The sequence below is a fragment of the Panicum virgatum genome, chromosome 9N (assembly GCF_016808335.1).
Source record: "Panicum virgatum strain AP13 chromosome 9N, P.virgatum_v5, whole genome shotgun sequence".
Lineage (NCBI taxonomy): Eukaryota > Viridiplantae > Streptophyta > Magnoliopsida > Poales > Poaceae > Panicum > Panicum virgatum.
In genome coordinates this window covers 13,124,289-13,147,055 of record NC_053153.1, presented here as the reverse complement: position 1 = coordinate 13,147,055, position 22,767 = coordinate 13,124,289, and the positions used below count along the sequence as shown (strand labels likewise).

Here is a 22,767-nt window from a genome sequence, read left to right as displayed (position 1 = left end):
TGGTCGGAGTCTGGGCGTGCATACTAGGAGGTCCTGGGGACGCGCGGAGGTCCCGGACTCCACAAGGGGGGAGGTCCGGGACTCCGCCCGTGCGTGCTGGGTGCCCCTCTCGGAAGGACACGTGACATCACCGGACCCCTTCCCCAGTGGGAGGTGAGTCCGGATGGCCGGTGTCGGCAGAACAGTACGGGAGCAGTGCCGGGCCTGTCTTGTCCCGCATCACAGGTCCCACAGTGTTGCTACAGCAACTGGGGCGGCGGAGCGGTGACCAAAGTCAGCAGATGGGACCCCGGTCACATCCACTGTGGGAGTGGCAGTCTGACACCGCCTGTCCTGGGTGCCGTGGCGGAGTGGCTGGCATTTAATGCCTTCATACGGCGAGCGGTTGGGCGGCGGGGCCGTTTGTCCCTTGTGCCGAGAGACGGCCTCGAGCGAGGCGGAGATGAGTCACCCGCTCAAGGGTAGATCCGCTACCCTCGAGCGAGGCGGAGGTGTGTTGCGTGATCGAGGGTCCCGAGGGAGCCCTCGAGCGAGGCGGAAGATGAGTCACCCGCTCGAGGGTAGATCCGCTACCCTCGAGCGAGGCGGAGATCGTTTCGCGGGTTCGAGGGGGATGCGAATGGGCCGCGTGCTGGGCTTCTTTGAGTCCTTTCCTTTTTTCCGGACGGGAAGCAGGCCGTGGGCCTTTGTGGGCCTAGTCGCCTTAACAGGTGTTCGTATTTAAAGCGATCTTAGTACCCCGATTAGGGTGTCCCTAATCGTGGCACCCGACAAAAATAAAGAATTTAGTTAAAGCTATTCTCATGGTGGATCAAAAGGGTGGGCCAGGTGGGCCCCGGCCGCCCTAAGAAACAGCCCAACAAGTATTTTAAGGCCACCCGCAATGGTCCTAGCCAGTGCTAGCGACGTCGCCGGCTCAAACAAGCTCGACACAGTACCGGCGGGGGCGTGGGCGTGGACGAGCGTGCCTGAGAGAGGAGACAACATCGGCAAGCGTGTAGGCTCTACAACCACTGTTCATCGATTAAAAAAATCAAATCGCCGGGCAAATCGTCGATCGCTGCGGATGCCCTAGTAGTCTTGTTTTTGCTTTAGAATCTGGACTTCCTCTTTCGAGTTTTGACCTGCTCCTGCCTGCCTCCCTGCTCGTGACTTCCCATCTTCTCTCCGTCTTGTACACTAGTCAAGCGTTCCCTCATAAGAGAAGACTTAAATGTGATACAAGTATCAGTCCCAGGAGGCTAATAACACATTTATTATATTAGATGGTACATCACCGTACAACTCTATATAGTAATGGGCAGTGAAGTGCCACTATCGCGAGGATAACAACTAAAACCCACACAACGATATTAACTACGAAGAGGTTTTCAGAGTCTTGCGCCATACGGAGCTTCCTGCGGGTGACCCTATCCACAGGCAAGGTTGGGTGCAGGACAGAACCCCTACTCAACGTCTTCGGGAATGAAGTCTGGATCTTCCTCTGTAAAAATTAGAAAATGCGTGAGTACAAACGTACTCAACAAGTCCAACCACACTCACGGAGGGGTATAAACAGAATATAATGCACAGAGTAAACCAAGGATAAGGCTAGAGTTTAATTTGCGGAAAGCTAATTTTTATGCATGGGTTTATTTGAAAGAAAGGGGTTTTCAAAAGCCAATATCTTGCACTGAGTAACACATAGGGTTGATCCACACAGGATCCAAGGTTTAAATTGCTACCAGACTCCTCATCCGCCGTAGCACACGGCACAACTGCCGGACATTTTTCCAAAATAACTCACGCTAACCCATCCATTCCCAGAAGAAACACTAGTTGTGTGACCAAACCGTAACTCACCCAGTACCGTGGGCACGACTATTCGAATAGATTTTTAACTCTGCAGAGGTGTGCAACTTTACCCACAAGCGGGGTACCACAGCACGAACACCTTAGTGTCGGTGCAGATTGTTGGAAATATGGCCTATAGGCAATCATATTTCCTTGTATTCATGGTTAATAAAGTGTACCTTGAATATTCATGGATGACAACTTGTATTGATTAATACTTATGTGAAGTATTTGTGAAACTCTATACTTGTATGAATATTCTAAAATGTTCCTAGTCGGAGTTCATGTGAGGACACACATGAAAATTAGACTAGCACATGTATTAGTTGATTGACTACGTTTCACAAGTCATTGACATGGGGATGTCAAACTAATAATGTGGGCTCATGTGAGACATGAGACTGAACTGACCCAACACGAGATGATGACTTCTCATTACACAATTTGTACGCTGTGTCCTAAGACCTGAGATCGTCGTATGTACTCAAGATATGAACTGACTTACTTAGGAGCCATCAAACGCTGCACCGTAACAGGGTAGTCATAAAGATGACTTTCGGGTCTATCAAAAAGCATGCTGTGAGACATAGTCGGTCAAGATGGGATTTGCCCCTCTCTACAAGAGAGAGATATCTCTAGGCCCCTCGAGTGATTCGGATCAGGAAATGCATGGCCATGCTGGGGTTAAGAGTTAATCAAGGATTCCGAATCACAGGATCGAGAAAGAGTGGTCGGCTTTAAGCTAGACCAAATATCGTGAGGCAAAGGGAACAACATGTATATGATATTGTGGCGGCTCGTATGATATGATCTTTGTGTGCGTATAGGAGTTGACATGTCTTGCTAGAGGCCACCGTCTACTATTGGGCTGAATAAGAGTATTCGGGCCATGTCTATTCGCATATGAGCCCATAGGGTCACACACTTAAGGGAAAAAAGCCTGATAAGGATGAGATCCGAATTAGACTGGGCTTAGGTGCACTAATTGGCCATTTAGGCCCAAAAGGGGGCACCCAAGGTGGGGCCCAAGGCAGCCCACCTAAGGGACTATATGAACAGTAACAACGCGCTACAGTAGCGCCCCCTGCCTGTTCCTCTTCCTCGTGCATCTAGCCCTTGTTCGTTCTCGCAGATCTAGCAATCCGGAGTGCGAAGCTTCTTCCCGTACGTGTGGACTTCGTGGAGGTGCTGCGCTTGCTACACAAGGATGAGCCATTCGTGAGGAGGTTCACGCAACTGCACTGCCGGCTTCCATCTGCACTACACCGACGCGCTACAGAAGTTCCGCAACCGCACGTCTAGTGGTAATCCCGTGATCTATAACTGCAATAATCCTGGTTTATGTGGTAGAATTTTTTTGTTTTTGCTACCCCATATTCCTACACAGATCCCAACAAAGCCATTACCCACCTTAGCTTGATTTGACTAGCCACCACAGGATCCACCAAGGGGCCATTGACCTATCTCCGAGGTTTAACCGGGGCATAAGTCACACAGAGGTTATCCCTTCTCCTTAGTCACCCATTGCTCTCAGCTCTCCTGATGGCTATCAGACTAACTAGTGGGGTTTATGCTGTGCCGTTGCCCATACAACGGTCGAGTGGTTTGCACGATAGTGGAGTTAGGCAAGATGACACATCAACTCGGTCCTTAATTGTGACAAGATGGATATCTCCCAACTTTGCTCAACCACACAGGTACGAGCACACCTTTCGGCAATTCACAAAGAAGTGGCATCCATCCCATCTTACCCATCTTTTCGAAAATTTCACATTTTCCCTTCCCACACACTCACACATTTTTCTTTTATAAAACAAGTCGTACCGGGTTTGAGGTCCTAAGCGTTCTAGCAGCGATTAACATCCAAACAGAATAAATCATATTCAGACATTAATCTAGGTGGTCAAGGAATGGTTATAAAAAATCTAGGTGTGGCTATCCAACCATGTTTTCAGCAGGCAAAACATATGCAGTTTTGTAAAATAGGCCAATAGGTTGTGTTTATAAAACTGGGACAAAATATGCATCAAAGGATGAGATTGAACTTGCCGTTCTCAAAGCCTTCCGGGAAGTCCTGACCGAGGTACTGTCCTTTGGGTTCGGGGTCGCAGAACTGGTCCTCGTTCACTTGCTCGCGGTACTACTCGTCAACGGGTTCTCCCTCATTCTCACCGTGATCTACGACGCACACAAGTAAGCACACAATCAAGAAAAAGAAATGAAGATTTTATCGTTGAGCTCGAATCGGGAACAATTAAGATATAGAGATATGAGTAATATTTTTGGGTGGTGTTCTAATTCCATGGCCGAAATTATGCTAGAAATGGCGTGGCAAAGTTTCAGGTCGATCAGAGGATTTTTGGCGCATGAAATGACGGATTAAAGAGGGGTTCAGGAGTTAAATAAGGACTCAGGGACCTGTTTGTAAATAGTTTTGGAAAGAAAAGGACTTGATTCTGATATTTGGAAATATCGGGGTTATTCTCGGAAAGGGTAAGGATCTATTCATAATTATTTCTATATGGCAGAGGGACTAACTCTTAATTATGGAGAACATGGGGGTTTCCTTTGGAAAAATAACATAAAGGGAAAGGGTTCTTTAAAGAATAGAAGGAAAGGGAGGGGCTTTTGGGCAAAATAGCCCTTTCTTCTCCCTCCTCTCTTCCAGCAGAACAGGGGGGGCGCCGGCGGCGGCCTGGGCCGGCGAGCCAGGGCACGGCGGCTGCCGGAGCTAGAGGGGAAAGAGAGAGGGGCTCGCGAGGGATCGATCCCCCCTAATTCGGGCGGAGGCAGCCCGTGGAGACGGCGCCACGGCGGCGGCCGGCGGCCGGCGTTTGTGGCGGCGGCGCTGCGGGGCGCGGCGGTGGCCATGGGGAGGGGGGAAACGATGAGGGGAGCGAGGGCATTGTATTGCCCCTCTCACCTTGGGTTGGGATGGAGCGAGGAGGCGGCTCCGCGGTGGCCGGCGGGGCTCGGCGGCTATGGTGGTGGTGGTGGCGGCGCTGGGAGCTCGGGGAGGGACTGCGCGGTGGTGGAGGTGGCTGTGAAGCTCGGAGGCGAGGTGGAGGGTCCCTTTATAGGCGCTGAAGGCGGTGGAGGGGTGGGGTAGCGGTGCACGGGGCGGCCGGCGGGCAAGCTCCGAGGGCGGCGTTAATGGTGTGGGGGCGGGTGCTGCCGGAGCGGCCACGTCGTCGGGGTGGTGCAGCGCTGACGCGGCGGGCGTGCCGAGGCGGCCACAGGGCGACGGGTCAGCTTGGGCAGGTGCTGCTGAACGACGGGCAGCGCGGCGAGCGGCGCGCCCGCGTGGTGCACGTGGGAGCAGTGCGCGCGCGGGCGGCCGGCGGCGATGGCGGGGTGCTGTGCGGGCTTGGGCGCCAAGGCGGCACTGGCGGTAGCGGCGAGTGATGCGGCGGTGGCGAGCAGGGGCGCACGGCGCCGAGCAGCACGCGGGAGGGCGCGGCAGAGAGGAGAGGGAGGAAGGAGAGAGAGAGGGAGGGAAAAAGAAAAGGGAAAAAAAGAAAAGGGAAAAAGAAAAGCAAAAAGGGGAGAGAAAAAGAGAGGGAAAGAGAGAGAAAGGGAGATCACGCCAGTGGATTTCGCGGCGGCGACCGCGGCCGGACGAGAACGCGCGCCGGTCGGCGACGCGCAGTGCGTTGCGCGGAATGAGGGAAAGAAAGCGATGGGAATTGTACCGGTGTCGGGACGGCGGGTTGCCGGGAATAATTTCGAGGGATCAGGATCTCGGGCGAAAGGGATTTAGGAAAGTTTTGAGCTCAACGATGGAAAGAGATTTTGAAAATTATTTTTAGCGCATGATTTAACTTGGTAAATTTTTCGGGACGTTACATCTAGCCGTGTGTTTGGTTCCGAGACGTGGTGATTTGGGTTGGTTCCATCCCTCATTTTGGGGATGGCTCCAACTTCTACTATGTTTGGTTCATTTTTTAGTTTGGGGTTGGGTTGGTTCTAGTTTTTTGTTTGGTTGGTGGAGTCAAAAAAATAGAGAACGGATGACGTTAGACACCATTATACCACTATTCACTAGACCCATCTGTAAAAAAGATGGACCTACATGTCACCTTTTTTTTTACTTTTTCATCTCCTCTATCCTCTTCCTCCGGTCCTCCCACGTCTTCTCCCTCTCCGCCCAAGCCCGCCGGCGTCCACCTCGCCCGCCGGTCCCGCCTTCCCACCGGCTGCCTCCAGATCTGCGCACTCAGCCCGCCGGCCCCATCCGCGGCCTCCGCCAGCCGGCCGACCACAGTCCCGCCCTCGCGCCGGCCGCCACCATGTCCTCCGCCGCTATATCTGCGCGCCGCTGCCGCCATGGCCTCCTCCGCCGGCGCCCCCCTCCACCGTGGCCGCCGCCGGTGCCCTTCTCCGCCCTAGCCGCGCCTGTGCAGCTGCTGCTGGTGCTGGCCGCCGTCGCCGCGGCACTTGCCTGCGCGGCCGCGGAGACGCCGCCGCAGGAGCAGTTGGCGCTGTAGCTTGCAGGAGTTCCTCGCGGGCACGCCGCACGAGCGCACGCTGGGCTGGAGAGACGGGAGAGAGATGGGGGCATGGGACAGCAGAGAGGAGAGATGGGAGAGAGATGGGGCAGAGACGGGAGAGAGACGCCACATCAAAGCGGAGCGGAGCGAACTTGTCCGCCAGATTTCGTGGGATGGAGCGAACTGTGACATCCCAAAAATCTAACAAAATTTAAATCACGCGCTAAAATATTTTTTCCAAAAAAATATCTTCGTTGAGCTCAAAAATCCGCATAAAACCCTGAACCTTAATTCTCGGAATCTTTCTCTGTTCCAAGCGTCCGATCTCCAACACCCCCCGACCCCTTTTTCCCTGTGGCCTCGTCAGCACGCGCACGCGACCGCTGAGCGCGGCCGACCGGCCCCGCGGTCGACGCCGCAATCAGCGCCGCGCGAATCTCCCTCTCTCTCTCTCCCTTTTTCTTTTTCCCTTTCCTTTTCCATTTTTCCTTTTTTTTCCTATTTTCTTTTCCATTTTCTTTTCTTTTCTCTATTTTTCTTTTTCCCTCCCCTTTTCTTTTCCTTTTCTTTCCCTCCCCCTCCCTTCTCTTCTCTCCTTCCTCTGCTCCCGAGCGCCGCGTGCGCCCACGCACCACGCCGCCCCGACCACGCCCGCACGACGCCCCGACCACGCTCGCGCACCTGTGAGCGCGCACCGCCCCAGCCTGCCCGTGCGCACACACACGCGGCGCACGGTGTGCCGAGCCGCAACGCCCGCGCCATGCCGCAGCCGCCAGCCCAGTGCCGCCGCAGCTCGCCGCTCCCGCACGCGCGTCCTGCACGCAGAAAAAATTCATGATTCTTTTCTTATCTTTTCTATCTTTTTCTCTTTTCTATATTTTTATCTTTACGCTTTGACCAAACTTTTACGTAGATAAATATTTTGTATCTAATTTTTTATGTGTATAGTTTATTGTTCAATTGTATTCTCCGGTGGTTTTTGGGTCCTGGGATGCGTGCGTTCGCTGGGTTGGGTGTGGCGCGTTCTTCGATTCCCACTGCCCACATCATCTGCTAGCGGGCCTAGCGGTCCTAGAGCTCCAACGTCACGATCATATAGAGCCATTATCTGTCGGAGTATAGATAGACGGTAGGTCTGGTACTCTGGTCGGAAATCGACCGATAGCGCCCGGACGGATCGGCACGGTTTTCCAAATATAGAAAGTATATGATGTCGGAAAATCGACCGTACCATCCCGTTGTTACGGTCGCCCGGAAATTAGCGGTGCCCTGCAGGTGCCAGTGTTACCACGGCTTGGAGCCGACGTAGGACCGGAGCGGCTCGGGCACGAGCGCGTGGTGGGGCAGCGCGCGCGGGCAGAGGCCGAGGCGCGGCGTGCAGGAGAAGCGGGCGCAGTGCAGGAGGAGCGGGTGAGCGCAGGAGCGGACAGGCCGTCGGCGGGGATCTGGCGGCGTGTGCTTATCCGCGGGGTACGCAGGCTATCCGCCCGATCAGCAAGAAGATGACCTAGGTTGTGCAGTCACCAGCGCAGCAGTGCAGGCATCGGCACCGGCGTCACCACGCATATGGTGTGATTCAGCACTGCCCTAGCAAAGAGTCTGGGACATTCACGATGTCGTTTCCCTCGAGGAGGCCCAAGGCCACAACATGGCAAGTTCGTTTGACTTGTATCCTGCTCTGTAATTCACTGATGTTGCCTAATTCACATTACAGAATATTCCGCAAGCATGGTTTATTTCAACCCCTTGACCTACTGTTCAAATAATGAATAAATTATTTATGTGGTCACTTTTCGGATGTGATTTGCAGGTGGACTGTTATATGTGTTCCACTCAACCGGAATGGCAGCTATTTGGGGGATATATGTGTTACACTTATCATGTCCAAAATTTGGTAGGTGGTTTCTGATTTCTGAATGTGCTGCTGTAGTATTATCATGTCCATAATACTGCTTTTATTCAACAATATTCAGATTTCTGATGCTTCTTGCTGTAGTGTGTGGATGGAGCTGGAACTGGAAGGTTAATCAGGATCGATGATACGTCAAGCAACTTTAAGATATTATATATATTTGGTATAAAAAAATTGTGGTTGTATGGGGATGTTCTCGAATCATCATGCTCTGAGCTAAGAACCAGATGGTAAACCCCATGACCTCATTGCATTGTTGCATAAATCTGGGTGAGTTCAGTTCGGTCTTTATTCCTTAGGTGTTCTTATATATCATGCCAATTGTCAGAATTTAGGAATCAGATATTGTAGGTCAGCTTCAGCTATAGTGCGAATATTGCATTTGTGCTAAATGCTCTTGAAAGTCCAGGTTCCCTTGAGGGTCGGATCTCTAGGATGGCCATGATATGTACACCATTGCAACATCCCCTGTTCTAAACCTTTCTGTGGCTTTTACCTTCCCAGTTCTTCTCAGAATGAACTGTTTTCAGCATACTATATGGTTTCAAATATATAATTTTTATATGTCATGTTAAACTTGTTAGTTATTTTAGGGAAGGAGAATGTTTTTTTCCAAGATCCAATGCAAGTGTCTTTATTGTTTCTCAAAAAAATTCAGTAGTGTACAATATATGCAAGTTAACCCATCACTGCCAATAGCTCTTGCTCGTGCAGGCCTGTTCCAGTTTCTTGGATTGAAGTACTTCAATCACACTGGTATTTAGTACATTGTGAACTCATTTTCAATTTCGTGGATCAACGTACTTCAATTACATTTGCAGTCTCTCAGTCTTGGTATCTTTTTTTCCTTTGGTCAAAACACCTCCATTTCTACTACTTATGGAAATTGGTTGCCTTGATGTTGATCTGTTCGAAGGAAAAAATGCTTTGCGGAGTAGGAGTGGATGAGTCATTCCTGTATCTTCAATTACTTTGGTATGTTCAATCACTTTTTTTTCGTCGCAGGCTTTCGTTGAGAAGAAGTACGGAGGAATGGCAGTCTGAAGCATTGGATGATTGACAAGCTTGGTGGAGCATTTGTATGTTTGTCTTAAATTTGCAATATGATGTTCAGTCACTTACTGGTTACTGCTCCGTCTGTGCTCAATCATATTTTGTTTCCTTTCCTGTTGAACAGGCACCCAAGCCTTCATCTGGTCCCCACAAAGCCAGGGAGTGCTTGCCTTTGATCCTTATCCTCACGAACAGGTTGAAGTATGCTCTGACCTATCGTGAAGTTATTTCAATCTTGATACAGCGTCAAGTTATGGTTGATGGCAAGGTCAGGACTGACAAGACATATCCATTTGGATTCATGGGTAAGATGCATGCCAGATCATAATTTTGGGTGCATGATGACAATGCTATGACCATCGCTAGCTCCAGATTCAATTATTAATTACATTTTTCCTGCAGATGTTGTGTCGACCAAGAGTGCCCGTTGCATGGACTGAATTGGACAGGAATACTGTAGTTGTCGACTCTGGTAACGCTAGCAGGACCGAGGCAGTGGCGCCATGCAACCAGCTTCCCCCCTCGCAAGCCGACCTGCGCGTCCAGCTGAACCTCAGCGGAAAGGTACTCTATCTGAAACCTGCAGTTTATGATGAAATGTGAACAGCCATGCTCATTCTTGTGTGATGATGCACATGCAGGGGTTGTCCCATCTATGTATTATACTTGGAGTGGGAGATATGATGGTGAAGAGAGCATGCATTATCAGAAGAGGTGGATTGATTAGTTATTACTTAGTTGGCTGCATTGGTTAGGGGAAAGAAAACCTGCGTGCATCTGGCTTTTTGGCAGCACTTGCTGTATCCTTGAGCTCGTGGGGATAGGTAGACTCCTAGACAGCTATTGTATTGCAGCAGCTCGCAGATATATGCAGCTAGATTATTGGCAGAACGAACAAAGGTCTGCCGTGGAGTATTTTTGTTTGCCCTACTGCATAGACCGGGCGAGAATAAAGTGAGCAATCAAGACCTTGAGCCATTCGCATGCATACAGTCGACCAGAAATGCGCAATGTCGAAGTCAATGGCAAACATCAAGCACTTGTGGACTGCTCCTTCATGATGCATGTTTTACTAAACCATATGTTGGAAGATATTGATCATCAAGAGTTCGATTTTGTTGGTAGTTGATGGTTAGTTTGTAAAAATCTTAATCTGTGCTGTACTGCTGTGCCGTTAAGGCTAACTTATATTATTGTAGTGTGTTTGAACCTCTTAAGGCAGTTAGCATTATATCATAATGTCTAATTATCTGTACATGTGCTCCGTACTATCTTATTCATACTTTTATCTTTTTTATAATCACATACTTTTTTGATATTTCAAATGTTTTCTATTTTCACCACAATTGAGACCTTATTGCTTGTTTTCGTCATATATAATTTCTTAAAATTTCTTGTTGAGGCTAAAATTTAATGTGGCTATTTTTTACAACATCGTTCTTTAAACACGTGCGTGCCGCACATGCACCCTACTAGCACAGGTGGCCAATGCTACTTGGAAATAAACAACTAGTACTTCTGGGCACGGCAGTTTTGTGTTGGTTTGTTTGGCTATGCAGAAATGCTGTGGTGTTTGATAACAATTTTTTTTTGCAGATTATCTACTCAACTACGTATTGGCTCCGTACTTGGGCTATCCTTCAGAAGCATACTTTGCAGGACAAGCTTGTAGCGGTCTCTCATTTCTTGGCACAGGTGGCTAAGGTTTTTTTTCCCGGGCATATGGGTGGCGGTCTAGTCTTAGGATTGACAGTGGATATTTATCAAACTCTGTTTAGGCTGTGTCGTTCAGACAGAGGTCGAGAAAATTTCAAGACAATGTATCACCTTGATGTATTGTGCTTGAAATAAATAAAATTTCCCTTTTCAAAAAAAAAACAAGTGGCCAGGCACGGTCATCATTCCACGGAAGCTTGCCATTGCCAACCTGGTCCAGTTCCATCGGTGTATGTCAAACCATGGAAGTATGGCCAAGCAAACTACAAGAGAAGGAACAGAATGGAAGTTCCTTGCATCTCACAAAGTACACAGAGATTAACTGCAGCAAAGGTTTGGTAACATCAACAACCACACAGACCCGAAGACACATAGACCTCAGGCACGGCATTTCCCATCAGAATCCACTTGTACCACACTACCACTGGGTTTGCTTTGTCTTCTTGGATTTCAAGATCTTGGAGTAGGCATAGGGACTAGCTTTTGAGGATCTGGCGCTGATCGCCCAAGAAGAGCCCTAACTTTTACAACACAAGAAGCGCAATGCACAAGCGTGACAACACAAGAGGCTGGTTCATTACATCAGGAATGAATGAGCATTAGTACTCGTAATGGAGTGGAGCAGATGGTGCAAACAACGTAATGTTTTGTATACCAGGTGTCATGCCTTTTGGCTTGAAATGTGATATTTTACAGAGGTCATCCTTTGATGTGGTGTGGTTTGTATAAAGACAAATAAATGTACAAGATCGCAATGAGGGGGGACAATCAATCAATTGGTGAGTTGTATCATCATTGTCTGGCGATAATACGACCTCTAATGAATGGTTCTATTTCACCTTCCAGAACCAAGTTCAAATCTGATAACTGGTTGCCTGTGTTGAGATCATGGACCAATTTCTGAGGCCCAAATGTGTACCTTCGCGTTTCACGGCTGCATATATCCTTTATAGCTTGTTTGTTCATCGTCTTCATGTTTGATACTCCCAATTCTCTTGCAAATAAAAGGAGCTTTGCTTTCAACCTACTTGTAGCTTTTAGCCTGTTTCCAAAATAGTTTCTCTCACCTGTTGAGGGCTAACTTGTTAAATTCCATTAACAAATTACAAGTGCATGCCAATTTACATTTGTATATGCAGTAGGCTTTTGTTCCGTACCTGAACTTTCCGCAGTGACTCCACTTGGTTTGTGTTGAACACTGACAGCAGCACAGTTTCTGCTATCTCGCTTCTTACATTCAGAAGAAGGTGAGGGAGCGATCTCTATATCATTGTCATCCAAGTGAAGATTAATTGGCCTATCCAAGAAGAGGGGAATTACGTCTACTCTAGCTGATAAGGCCTGCAAGCTTTGGTAAATTTTGGGTTAGCCATTCTAATAAATAGCAACATATGAAAAAGATCATGATAGAATAGTTCGACCATGATACAGATGTGCACACAAGCTAGAATCCAGATTTTCTACCTGACTTGAAAAATTGGCGTGGCAGTTAAATTATAAGGTTAAATTATAAGGTTTAGCACTGAAATCCGAAGTCAAAAACCACACAATCTATTATTCAAACTTAGTGGTCAAATAATCAGAATTCATAATATGTTACTTGATATTTTAACTTCTATCGGCATATTTGTTCCAACTGTGTTAGAAAGTTCTTCAGAATTACCATGATTTTCTTTTCAAATAGTACATTTACTTGTAATGATGCAGCTTCGATCAACCTCTGTGTATTAACTTGTAACTTCCTCTGCTACCAATTCATGAGTGGGCGACATAATGATATCAGTCTATATAGTTCTTGTTCTATCAGTCTATGCATATTAGTCAACACTTGCAAACAATTATGAAATTGTTAGCCTCAAACATTACTTTCCATAACTTGAGCAATCTATTGGTTAAACATCTTGTATTGCATTTATGTGCTGTTTGATAATTACATGGATAAGTCGCATACATAACCTAAACTTTGTACACAACAATTCCTGATGAATTCTGATAAAACTAACAAACAACAACAGAAAGCATAATCACCTGAAATTTATCAGAATTTTCAAGGGAAGAGTATATCATTCGATGCATTCCTTTTTCTCCAGAAAGGATGCCAAAAATGTACTCTGATTCAATCTCCATCGCTAAAGTCCGGACATGGCCACTCATTGAAGAAATCTTCTCAATCAATCCAACCTTGCAACCTTGCTTCCGTGCCCAACTTGTATACATGCCAAAGACCTTCACTGCCCATAGCTGGAACAGAAAAATACCAACTTTATCAATTTCAAAAGTAAATATAAAAATTTCAGAAGGTTGAAGATGTCCGCATTCATAATAACATATCAATATATATGTAGTAGTATGAGATCACCATATGTTGTTAACATATTTTGAAGAAATTTTATAAATGAAGTAAGCACTCATTAGCTTTATTTCTTCAGTGGAGTTGAGCAGAATAATAATTGAAGCCTAATTTGTAAGAGTAAACAGGATGGTAAGATATGTATTCAAAGCAAGGTGAAATTATAACTAAAGCTACATCAGCATTTCTTAAACTGTTACCATTAACCTTTGACCGATAATACATAGACCAATCAACTTACCTCAGAAGCAACACCATCTGATACTGCAGTAACAATAATACAAGCTCCTTCCTTGTCGTATGGACCCTTAAGAAGCTTGTACATCTGGTAGCGATCTAGATACTCGCTAGCATCTACTGAAGATTTGTATGCTTGCTTAAATAGCTCACCATTTATGGCATCCATCTCTGATAGTTGACTTATCAATTTTGCCTCTTCAGCCTGCAAAGTATATTCAATGACAACTGCTAGATAACCAAATTGCAAATTCCTATGGTAGGTCTATGCATAAAATCAAGACAAAAGAATTGAAATTGTGAATTTGCACTGTTTAACCAAGTGACGGGATAGGCATGGTTCCACTTATATTGTCTGTTCAAACCTTGAAAACAAGAGCCGTTTGTTTAACTCAATTTATTGTACAGAAATCACCTTGAAGCGAAGATCTTTTAGATGGTCGACCACCCTGATGGCATCTGCCAGAGCAGAGAGCGTCTCATGTGACTTAGTTAGATTATCCCACAAGTTACACTTCCGCAGTACTTCTTCCTGCTTAATTCTCCGTGCTTCCTCCAACTCCAGAGCACTGGATGCGGTGGTTTCAACCCGGATAACTGCATCTTCAATCCTCTTTTTCAAGGAGTACAGACCTTAAAACAACAAGCAAACAGTGTATTTAGCAGTTTGAGCTTTTGAGTTTAGAGAAATTTTACACAACAACAACAACATAGCCTTTTTTCCCAAGCAAGTTGGGGTAGGCTAGAGATGAAACCCGAAGGAAATAAGTTCAAGGATCAGGCACATTGATAGCTAGTCTCCAAGCGCTCCTATCCAAAGCTATCTCTTTAGAGATATTCCAATCCTTAAGGTCTCTCTTAACCGACTCATCCCACGTCAGTTTAGGTCTACCTCTACCCCTCTTTACATTATCGACCCGCTCAAGAACCCCAAAATGTGGGAAGTACATTTAGAGAAATTTTACAATGATTGAAAAAAATAGGAGCCGCCCATATGATAAAATGATACGGTGGTGAAGGTAGGAAGTACATAGGATAAAGTACCTGGTACTTCCAAAATGTGGGGCCAAATACCAAAAAGTGAGATCAAATACTAATTTAATTTAATTTTTATAAATACTTTCCATAGATCAACAGCTAGAAAAAAGTTCCAAGATAAAAGTACCTGAAAGTACCCATTGATATTTTACAATAATTGTAAAAGAGCTCTTGGGTTTAACGAACAGTACCTCTGTTCTTAAGGCATCGCCTAGGCGTCGCCTAGGCGACAAGGCGCGATTGGCAACCTGGGCGTCTGCTTCGCCTTGGCCGACTACGTATGGCGTCCGCCTTGCGCCGAAGGCGTCGTCTAGGCGTCGCCTGGGCGTCCAATTGGATGAGGCGGGCGCCATACGTGAGGCCCTAGGCGGGAAAGAGTGGAGGCGAGCGGGAAAAGACCGAGCGGCGGGAAATCAAGCGGGAACCGAGGGCGGCGCGGGAAATAGAGGCCGGCCACCAACAAAGCTTGCAATCGACGCAATTTGGGAGGGAAACGGAGAGAGCTGACATGTGGATAGGGTAGGAAGAGAAGAGGGCGGCGCCTGGAGCTTGGCTCGCGGCAGCCGGCGGCGCATCCTCAGCCCGTCCGCCCCTAGCCCCTTCGCCCCTCCACTGCAACGCTGCCCCTGGCCCCTCCGCCCCTGCAGCGCTGCCCCTTCGCCCCTCCACTGCAACGCTGCCCCTGGCCCCTCCGCCCTTGCAGCGCTGCCCCTCAGATCTGTGGAGAGCAACGCTTGGAGCCTGGAGCTGGTCCGCCAGGATTTCTCTACTGGTCGCCTGGTCCACGACGGCCCTGCTAGTCCACGACGCCAGCCCTCTCCTATGGCCAGGTAATTTCTAGTGCCCTCTTCTCTGCTCTATTGTGCATGTGCGTGATGGTTGGGCAGATTGCTCTCAGCTCTGCTGCTTATGTAGTTCCTTTGTGAGTTTATTTTATCTGTTTAGTTTAGTGCCTCAGTGGCTGTGTTACTTGTGCCTTCGGTTTGTTTACTAATTGAGCCATGTGATGTTGCTTGTGTTACTTGTGCCTTCGGTTTGTGTTACTTGTGCCTTCGGTTTGTACTGGACTAATGATGTTAGTTATGCACTTATGCCGTGTGATTGTATTGCTGTGTTGTGTGTTCATGCATTTCTGTTGACAGTGTCCAGTTTTTGCACTTAATTTCTTTTGTTAGTCTTGCTGATTGATTCATTGCTCATTATTTGTGTAGCTTGCTACTTGGGAGAAGAGAATGGATGGAAAGAGCAGCAGCAAAGGGGAGAATGGGTGCTACAACAGCTCAACAAAGGTATGTATGTGTGCTACTAAATTATGTTGTCAAAGTATTCTAACATATGTCTATGGCGTCGCATCGCCACGCGCCTTACGCGCCTAGGTGTCCTTAGAGGGGTGGGATCGCCACAGACGCCTCACGCCTTAAAAACAGAGAACAGTACTTTGTTCAACTTGGCTCAGTGTAAATGTGCAAATGTTGTCCCAGCCACCTTAACTTAGATGCCAAAAGAAAACATGCATAAAGAAAACACCGACAGTCTATATTCAGGACTGCTCTTTATCAGGAAACTACTCCAGATGAATTATGACTTTATGTACCCAAAGCTTCTGTTTTTCATAGAAAATCTGTCCCCGGCAATCTCTTTACCCAAAAAATTAGCTATTTTGCTACTCTTTCTCCTTTCTCAGTTCATCCAACTGACCAGCATTGTACACCAGCGATGCCCATAACAAAATTTACTGATCCACAGCATAATGAGAAGTGCTTAAAGCTCGAATAGCAGACGTACCGAGCTCCTTGGAGGCGGCGCCGTCGCCGCGTCCGTCCGCCGGGAGGGCTGCGGTGCGGACGGCGAGGCGGGCCCCCGCGCGGGGGCCGGATGCCTGAGCGCACGCTGCCAGCGAGGCTGCCGCAGCCATTGCAGCGGCGGGGCAGGACCGCGGGAGCACGGTGGTGGCCTGCCGGACGCGGATGCCAGGAGACGGCGGCGGGTGTGAGGGTGGCTTAAGAGTGGAGGAAGATGCCGCTGAGGTTGTGCGGCGGTAGGGATGGCAACGGGTCGGGTATGGTGCGGGTAAGACATTTACCCGCCCGACAGCATACCCGAACATTGCAGCCGTACCCGTACCCGCAAAACGTTTCAGGCGAAAACTCGTACCCGTACCCGCCGGGTACCCGTCGGGCGATAGAAGAAACCGTGGGAGATCGGGGCTCAGGGGATAGGCGGCGGCAGCGGCAGAACCCCGCGGGCCTCAGGGCGGCGGCGCGGCGACCTGTTGAGGTCGCGGCCTCGCCCTCGCGAGCGCGCAGGCGCGCGGGCACTCCCAGGCGGCAGGCGGCAGGAGCTCCCAGCGGCGGCCGCGCGGCCGCGCAGCGGCGCAGGCGCGCAGACGCTCCCAGGCGGGGGCCACGCGGGCGACGTCGGGCTCGGGGGCGTCGGCGACTCGGCGTCGCAGGAGGCCGGACGCACGCTCTGGCGGCGGGTGGGATTGGGTCTGGATTTGGGATTGCGACTGTGGGAGGCGGCGGGTTGCAGGGGTTGGTGGGGTGGCCGGGTGGATAAGGCAGGGTCCGCAGGGAGGGTGTTGGAAGCTGGGATTTGTACTGGGCTGGACCGTTTCAATGTAGCTTGTTGGGCCTTCTTCATATTTCGGATACCCGATAGGTTACCCGCGGGTAAGAATTCTTACACGTATACTACCAGCGGGTAAAATTTTATACCCGTATTCGTACCCACGGGTAAAATTTCATGCCCATATCCTTACCCATCGGGTCGGGTACTCGCACCAGCAGGTAAAATTGTCATTCCTATGCGGCGGAGGGGGCCGCAGCCTGGCGCGTGTGAGCCGCCTCATCCACCGCCCAATCAGCACGCCCCGAGTTGGCTCTGATGCTGCTTTTACAGTCGTCCGCCTCCAGCGAAAGTCACGGTCGACCAAACCACGGGGTGGACCCTACGCGCATGTGATTTATCTCCTCTCCCCACCAGCTTTCTCTATCCGTTCCCCTTTCCCTCTCTCCTCTAGTTTTTCCTTCTCCGGACCAGACTCCTGAGACCTCCGCCCCGAGGGGCGAGCGGCGCGGCAGCAGGCTTCGGCCCTCACGGGGAGCGACGCAGCGGCGGGCTCCCCGGGGCCGAGCTCCGCGAGTGGCGGCAGCAGCAGGTTCCCTAGGCCGAGCTCCGTGAGCTGTGGTGGCGAGTTCCGCTCGCGATGCTGGGGCGGCAGTGCGGCAAGGTGGCAGCGGTGCGGCGAGGTGGCGGCGGCGGAGCGGCGCGGTTGGCAACTTGGTGGCGGCAGCACACTTTTTTTTATGCAAAAAGTTTTACAGATTTTTTCCCATTTTTTATTTTTTGATCGAAAAGTTTTACAAACTTTTTTTACTTGGATTTTTTCTTGACTTTGGATGCAAAAGTTGTTTCTTCAAAAAAATTCTCAAAAATCTCTTTTTCAATTTGTTCTCATCAAAAAAATTTCAAGTTTCCTCTTGATTTTTTTTTCCAAAAAGTTTTTCTAGAAACATTTATCACAAAACGACAAAAAAATACTAGAAAAGAAAAAGAAACGTCAGAAGATCCACCAATTGGGAGGGGATTCCCTCTTGTCGGAAATCGACCGGACCCAACAAACACTCTGTTTGTGGGCTGGAGCTGGAGCTGGAGCTGGTGGCTGAGTGGTGTGAGAGAAAAATACTGTTGGCTGACTGGTGACTGGAAGCTGGTGCTGGAGCGGTGTGAGAGAAAAATATTGTTGAGCTGGAAGCTGCTGGATCTGCCGAACAGTGTGAAAATTTACGGGCACCCGCAAATGAGACAGCCCCGAGTTGGCACACGGCTGCACGCAGCAGAGCCGTGCGCTGCAGCGAGCTGTCCCCCGGAGGATGTCGGAAATGTTTTTTTAGTAGCACAATTAAGTGTACCAAACTTTGACTATTAATTAAAATATTAAATAAAATCAGTTTGTAAAACTAACTCCATAATCTCTGCGCTATTTCGTGAGACGAATCTAATGAAGTTATTGACTGTACGATTAGTGAATGATTATTGTAGCATTATTGTAGCAAATCATAGATTAATTACTGTCATTAGATTCATCGCGTAAAGTTGCACACATCTGTGAAAAAAATTTACAAATAAATTTTGTTTAGCATTTCATATATGCAAGATTCTTTTTGTAGCATTAGTAGGGTGCATGTGCGGCACGCACGTGTTCGAAGACCAACGTTGAAAAAAATGATCAACTTAAATTTTATAGTTGAATAAAAGTGATTCCAAATTTATTTTGATATACGTACGCTCAGGCTTTGCGCAGCGCATCCAGCGACGAAGGGGCCTACGATGGCCCGCTATGCATGCGTCGCCGCGTCCGCGAAGCTACCTGGGCCAGAGTCGCAGCGTCCGCGAAGCTAACTGGTCGGAGTCGCTGGCTAGGCGGCATTGAGCCTCGGCTGGCAGCGCTGTCCTGGTCGCGCGCTATGCTCGGGCTCAGCCTCCGCGCCTTGCTTAGCGTCTCCGCTGGCCCCTCGCCATCATTCACGGATAATATTCACGGCGAGTATATTCCTTCCCTGGTCTTACTCTCCTTTTTTAATGTTGCCTAATATATACGAGCATATATATAGATAGAAGGAGCAATTTTTGTCAAAAGGCAATTTCTTTTAATATCTCACGTTGATTTGATTTTTTTATTCGAACATATCAACGTTTCCTTTTTTGCTTATTTCCTTTCCATAAATTTGTAATCCGTTTTTAAGACAAGATTCAATATGGTGGATGCATGGAAAGTTAATTGTGGGAGACATATGGAAAGCTAATCGTGATCGCTATATAATTTGATGTTGGGCGGGCGGCGGCACCAACCATTGCATCAGGCACACGCACGCGTACAGCTCGCAACACGCTGCTAGGCGCCCACGTAGCCGCAACACGCACGTACACTATTAGCTTCTTGAGATTAGCATGTCTAGCTGCCCAGCAATGACTCCCAATTATTGGCTTGATCTCCCCATAGATCTAATTGAGAAGATCCTAGCTTGCCTCGATGTGTTCGACGTCATGAACTTCTCATCGACATGCAAGACATGGGAAGCAGCACGCAAAAAACTCGGGCTTGATGCTTTGAAGTCAGGTAGCACATACGTACTGTATGAACCCATGTTTTTATATGTGCATCATTTTTCTATCTTAAGTTCAACGTCTCATGTTGGCTTTATTTTGCTGAACAACTCATTTCGTCCCTTACATCGATCATGCATCAAGCAAACGAAATATAATAATCTAGTAATATTTCTCATCTCCAGTACACGATATCCGTCTGAGAACTCGGCGAATATCCTCGGGAATGTTGTCTTCTGCTTCGTTGAACCTAAATTTTAATAGCTCGATCAGGAAGCATCTTCTGAGGACTTGTGAATCCTAAACATTTGAATCCGTCAGTGTCAAAAAAAATAATTTGCACAAAAGATAAGTAATTGTATTTTATACGCAAGAAGAACTAACCATTCGTAGACGTGAGCGTATGTTCTCTCCATCCCACAGATTCAAGTAATTGACGACTAAATACCCTGACAAGTTCCTGATTTTAAAAATTGCATAAGTTCATGATTTTAAAAATTGCATAAATTTTGTGCTTGTACATTAAGCTAAAATATCTGACTCAAAAAGGTCTGAATGGCATAGACTATTTATATGGTTACAGCATCTAATTACTGGTTAACATGAATGTAGCTCACCTGTCATTTGTTTTTTCAACACCACTCGGTAGATTACGTATCTGAAAGTGATCGGACCGTGCTCTAGCCTAAGAAGGGGATGGGGTGAATTAGGCAACTTAAAATCTTAACCTATGGCTCCAACTAAATTGCACAATATTAAGCTAAAACATGCTATCTATATGTACAACTAAGGTTGTACTAGTGTGAAATCCCTATCCCAAAAGAGTTTAGCAACCTATAGCCTTTCCTATCAAGAAACTACTCTATAAAAGTAAAGGCAAACAAGAATTGCTAGTATGAAATGCGGAAGCTTAAAGAGCGGGATAGGAGGAAGCAAACTCTTGACGCGGGTGTTTATCCCAAGGTTCGGTTAGCCACAAAGGCACACCTACATCCACGTTGTTGAAGCACTCACTAAGAGTATCGCTTCTCGGAAATCAAGTCTCAACCGCGGACTCAACCACGATCACCTTGATCTCGGGTTCCACTAAGGAGCTTTTCCACAAAGGATGGGGGTCACCACGTCCCCCGCACAAAGTCGTCCACGCCGATCCACACCAAGTCGGAGGGTCGTTGACGTTGCCGGCGAGCATCAAAGCTCCAAGGTGCCGGCGCACCGAAATCTTCTTTTGGTTCAACAAAGAACCACAGCACAAAGGCACAAAGCCTTGCTTGTTCACTCTCTAAAGAGCTAACCTAGCACTAACACTCTCAAATGTGTGCTAAGGGCTAAAGATATGATCAATAAGCACTTGGATGGATTGGAGATGTTTTTGAGTGTGTTTGAGACTTGTAGCAACTCCAGCAACCTTGAAATGCCCGGGGGATGGCATATATATAGCCCACCAAGTCCATGGAGCCGTTAAGAGCCGTTGGGGCTTTTCTGCGTAAAGCACCAGATAGACCGGTGGTAGGGCACCGGATCATCCAGTCACACTGTGCCTTGAGATAGCCATTGGGGCTTTCTGACACGTGATGCAGGAAGCACCGGATGAACCGGTGAGGGGGCGTCGGTTCATCCGGTAGGCGTCGGATCATCTGGTACTGAAGGTATCTTCAGCCCACTGCTGACGTCATTGCTCCGACACATTGCTCCGGTGCCTCGTCGGATCATCCGGTGCTGAAGGCTTCGCTTTGACGCGCTTGACATGCTCTCTGATCATTTCTCCGGTGATTACTCCGACGCTCCAAATAGGCATCGTCGGATCATCCGGTGCCACTTGGTTCTTCCCTCTCCAGTGCAGCAAATTGCACCGACGCCACAACGTCGGTTTATCCGGTGCCAACCGAATAGACCAGTGCCCGTGCATTGGATCATCCGGTGCCACTGTGATCTGTAGAACTCGTCCATTTCAATCTTTCTTTGAGTTCTTTCTTCGTGTTTTGCTTTGTTTGGCCTTTTTGCTTGATCCCTGGGATCTAGAATTGTTCACTCGACAAACTCATTAGTCCCATTGATTGCGTTGTTATTCAATCACCAAAATTACAAAACAATGGCCTAATGGGGCCATTTTCCTTACAGTATCCAATCATACAGATCATCATTCCACTCGGGGTCGACCTCTTCCATGGCAATGTCATACACTTTACTAATTTTTTGCAGCCTGTTAAGATAGAATCTTGATGTATCCTCTCTATTGACGTGTGCAGGTATAGACATTGGATCAATTACAGATACGGCTCGGCGTGCCTTGTCAAAAGAGAATAAACTATAGACACCGGCATGAAAGAATGGTACAATAACCTACAAAACCATATAAAAATAATGTAGTTAATTTTAATGTGTCCAGTGAATTGTTATTGGAAAAATATTAAATGTTAGTATGATAAATAAATGCAATAATGTATTACCAGCTGAGATTTGGATGCTCCAACTTCAACATTAGGCCAACCCTCAAACAAGCGTGCCACAATTTCCCGAACAGGCCTAACACGATGCTTGTAGTACCGTTGAAAATTACAATAGTCCTGCCAATTGTTAAAAATCAATTATATAGGAAGCTGATGGAAATATTATAATAAAATATCTAAGAGCATTTATAAAACATACAGAAAACTAAAGGTCCAGAAAGTGTGGAAAGGGTTCTCTACAAAACATGGTGTGGTCACATGCAATCATACGAACTGCCATGTTAAAACAATCTTTGTCCATGTCTTTATCCAGTGGTAGTATCTCTTGCAAATGCTTTAAAGTAATTCCTATAGTGTGTGGCTTTGAGCTCCGTATCCATTCTTGACTGAAACAAAGGAATAAGTATTACTGATTTTCAAACATTTATGAACAAGTACATACACAACTTAATTCGAAGATTGACTAACCTCAAAGCAACCTTGTCATCAATAGATGAGATATATTTGCAAATTCCCATCGAAGTTTCTCTTGCATTAAATAGAGTTGGTTGAGACAGTAAATCAGTAGCAATCTCCTCT

The 22,767-nt window shown here is 47.7% G+C and overlaps 1 protein-coding gene and 1 long non-coding RNA gene across 7 annotated transcripts; one reads left to right on the top strand and one right to left on the bottom strand.

Moving 5' to 3' along the window:
* The first annotated feature begins 8,133 nt into the window (after positions 1–8,133).
* Positions 8,134–11,004, top strand: LOC120692949. Of its 5 annotated transcripts, none has more exons than XR_005682796.1 (6): positions 8,134–8,217; positions 8,320–9,314; positions 9,413–9,593; positions 9,691–9,852; positions 9,930–10,419; positions 10,885–11,004. It is a non-coding gene; the product is annotated as an uncharacterized LOC120692949 (long non-coding RNA). The 5 variants fall into 5 exon arrangements; XR_005682798.1 differs by lacking the exon at positions 10,885–11,004 and having other exon boundaries at positions 8,320–8,505; positions 8,950–9,314; positions 9,930–10,521; XR_005682799.1 differs by lacking the exon at positions 10,885–11,004 and having other exon boundaries at positions 8,320–8,991; positions 9,241–9,314; positions 9,930–10,521.
* Positions 11,005–11,628: 624 nt separating this feature from the next.
* Positions 11,629–17,168, bottom strand: LOC120689819 (peptide chain release factor PrfB3, chloroplastic-like). 2 transcript variants are annotated; one of them, XR_005681444.1, is made up of 6 exons: positions 16,415–17,168; positions 14,007–14,224; positions 13,596–13,796; positions 13,033–13,245; positions 12,162–12,352; positions 11,629–12,071 (listed from the first exon to the last, which is right to left on the bottom strand). XR_005681444.1 is itself a non-coding variant. In XM_039972236.1 (6 exons), exons 1-6 carry the CDS (start codon positions 16,734–16,736, stop codon positions 11,797–11,799), a joined length of 1,413 nt encoding a protein of 470 aa, XP_039828170.1. In that variant the 5' UTR covers positions 16,737–17,162; the 3' UTR covers positions 11,629–11,796. The 2 variants fall into 2 exon arrangements, 1 of the variants encoding a protein (XP_039828170.1); XM_039972236.1 differs by having other exon boundaries at positions 12,162–12,345; positions 16,415–17,162.
* Positions 17,169–22,767: the final 5,599 nt, after the last annotated feature.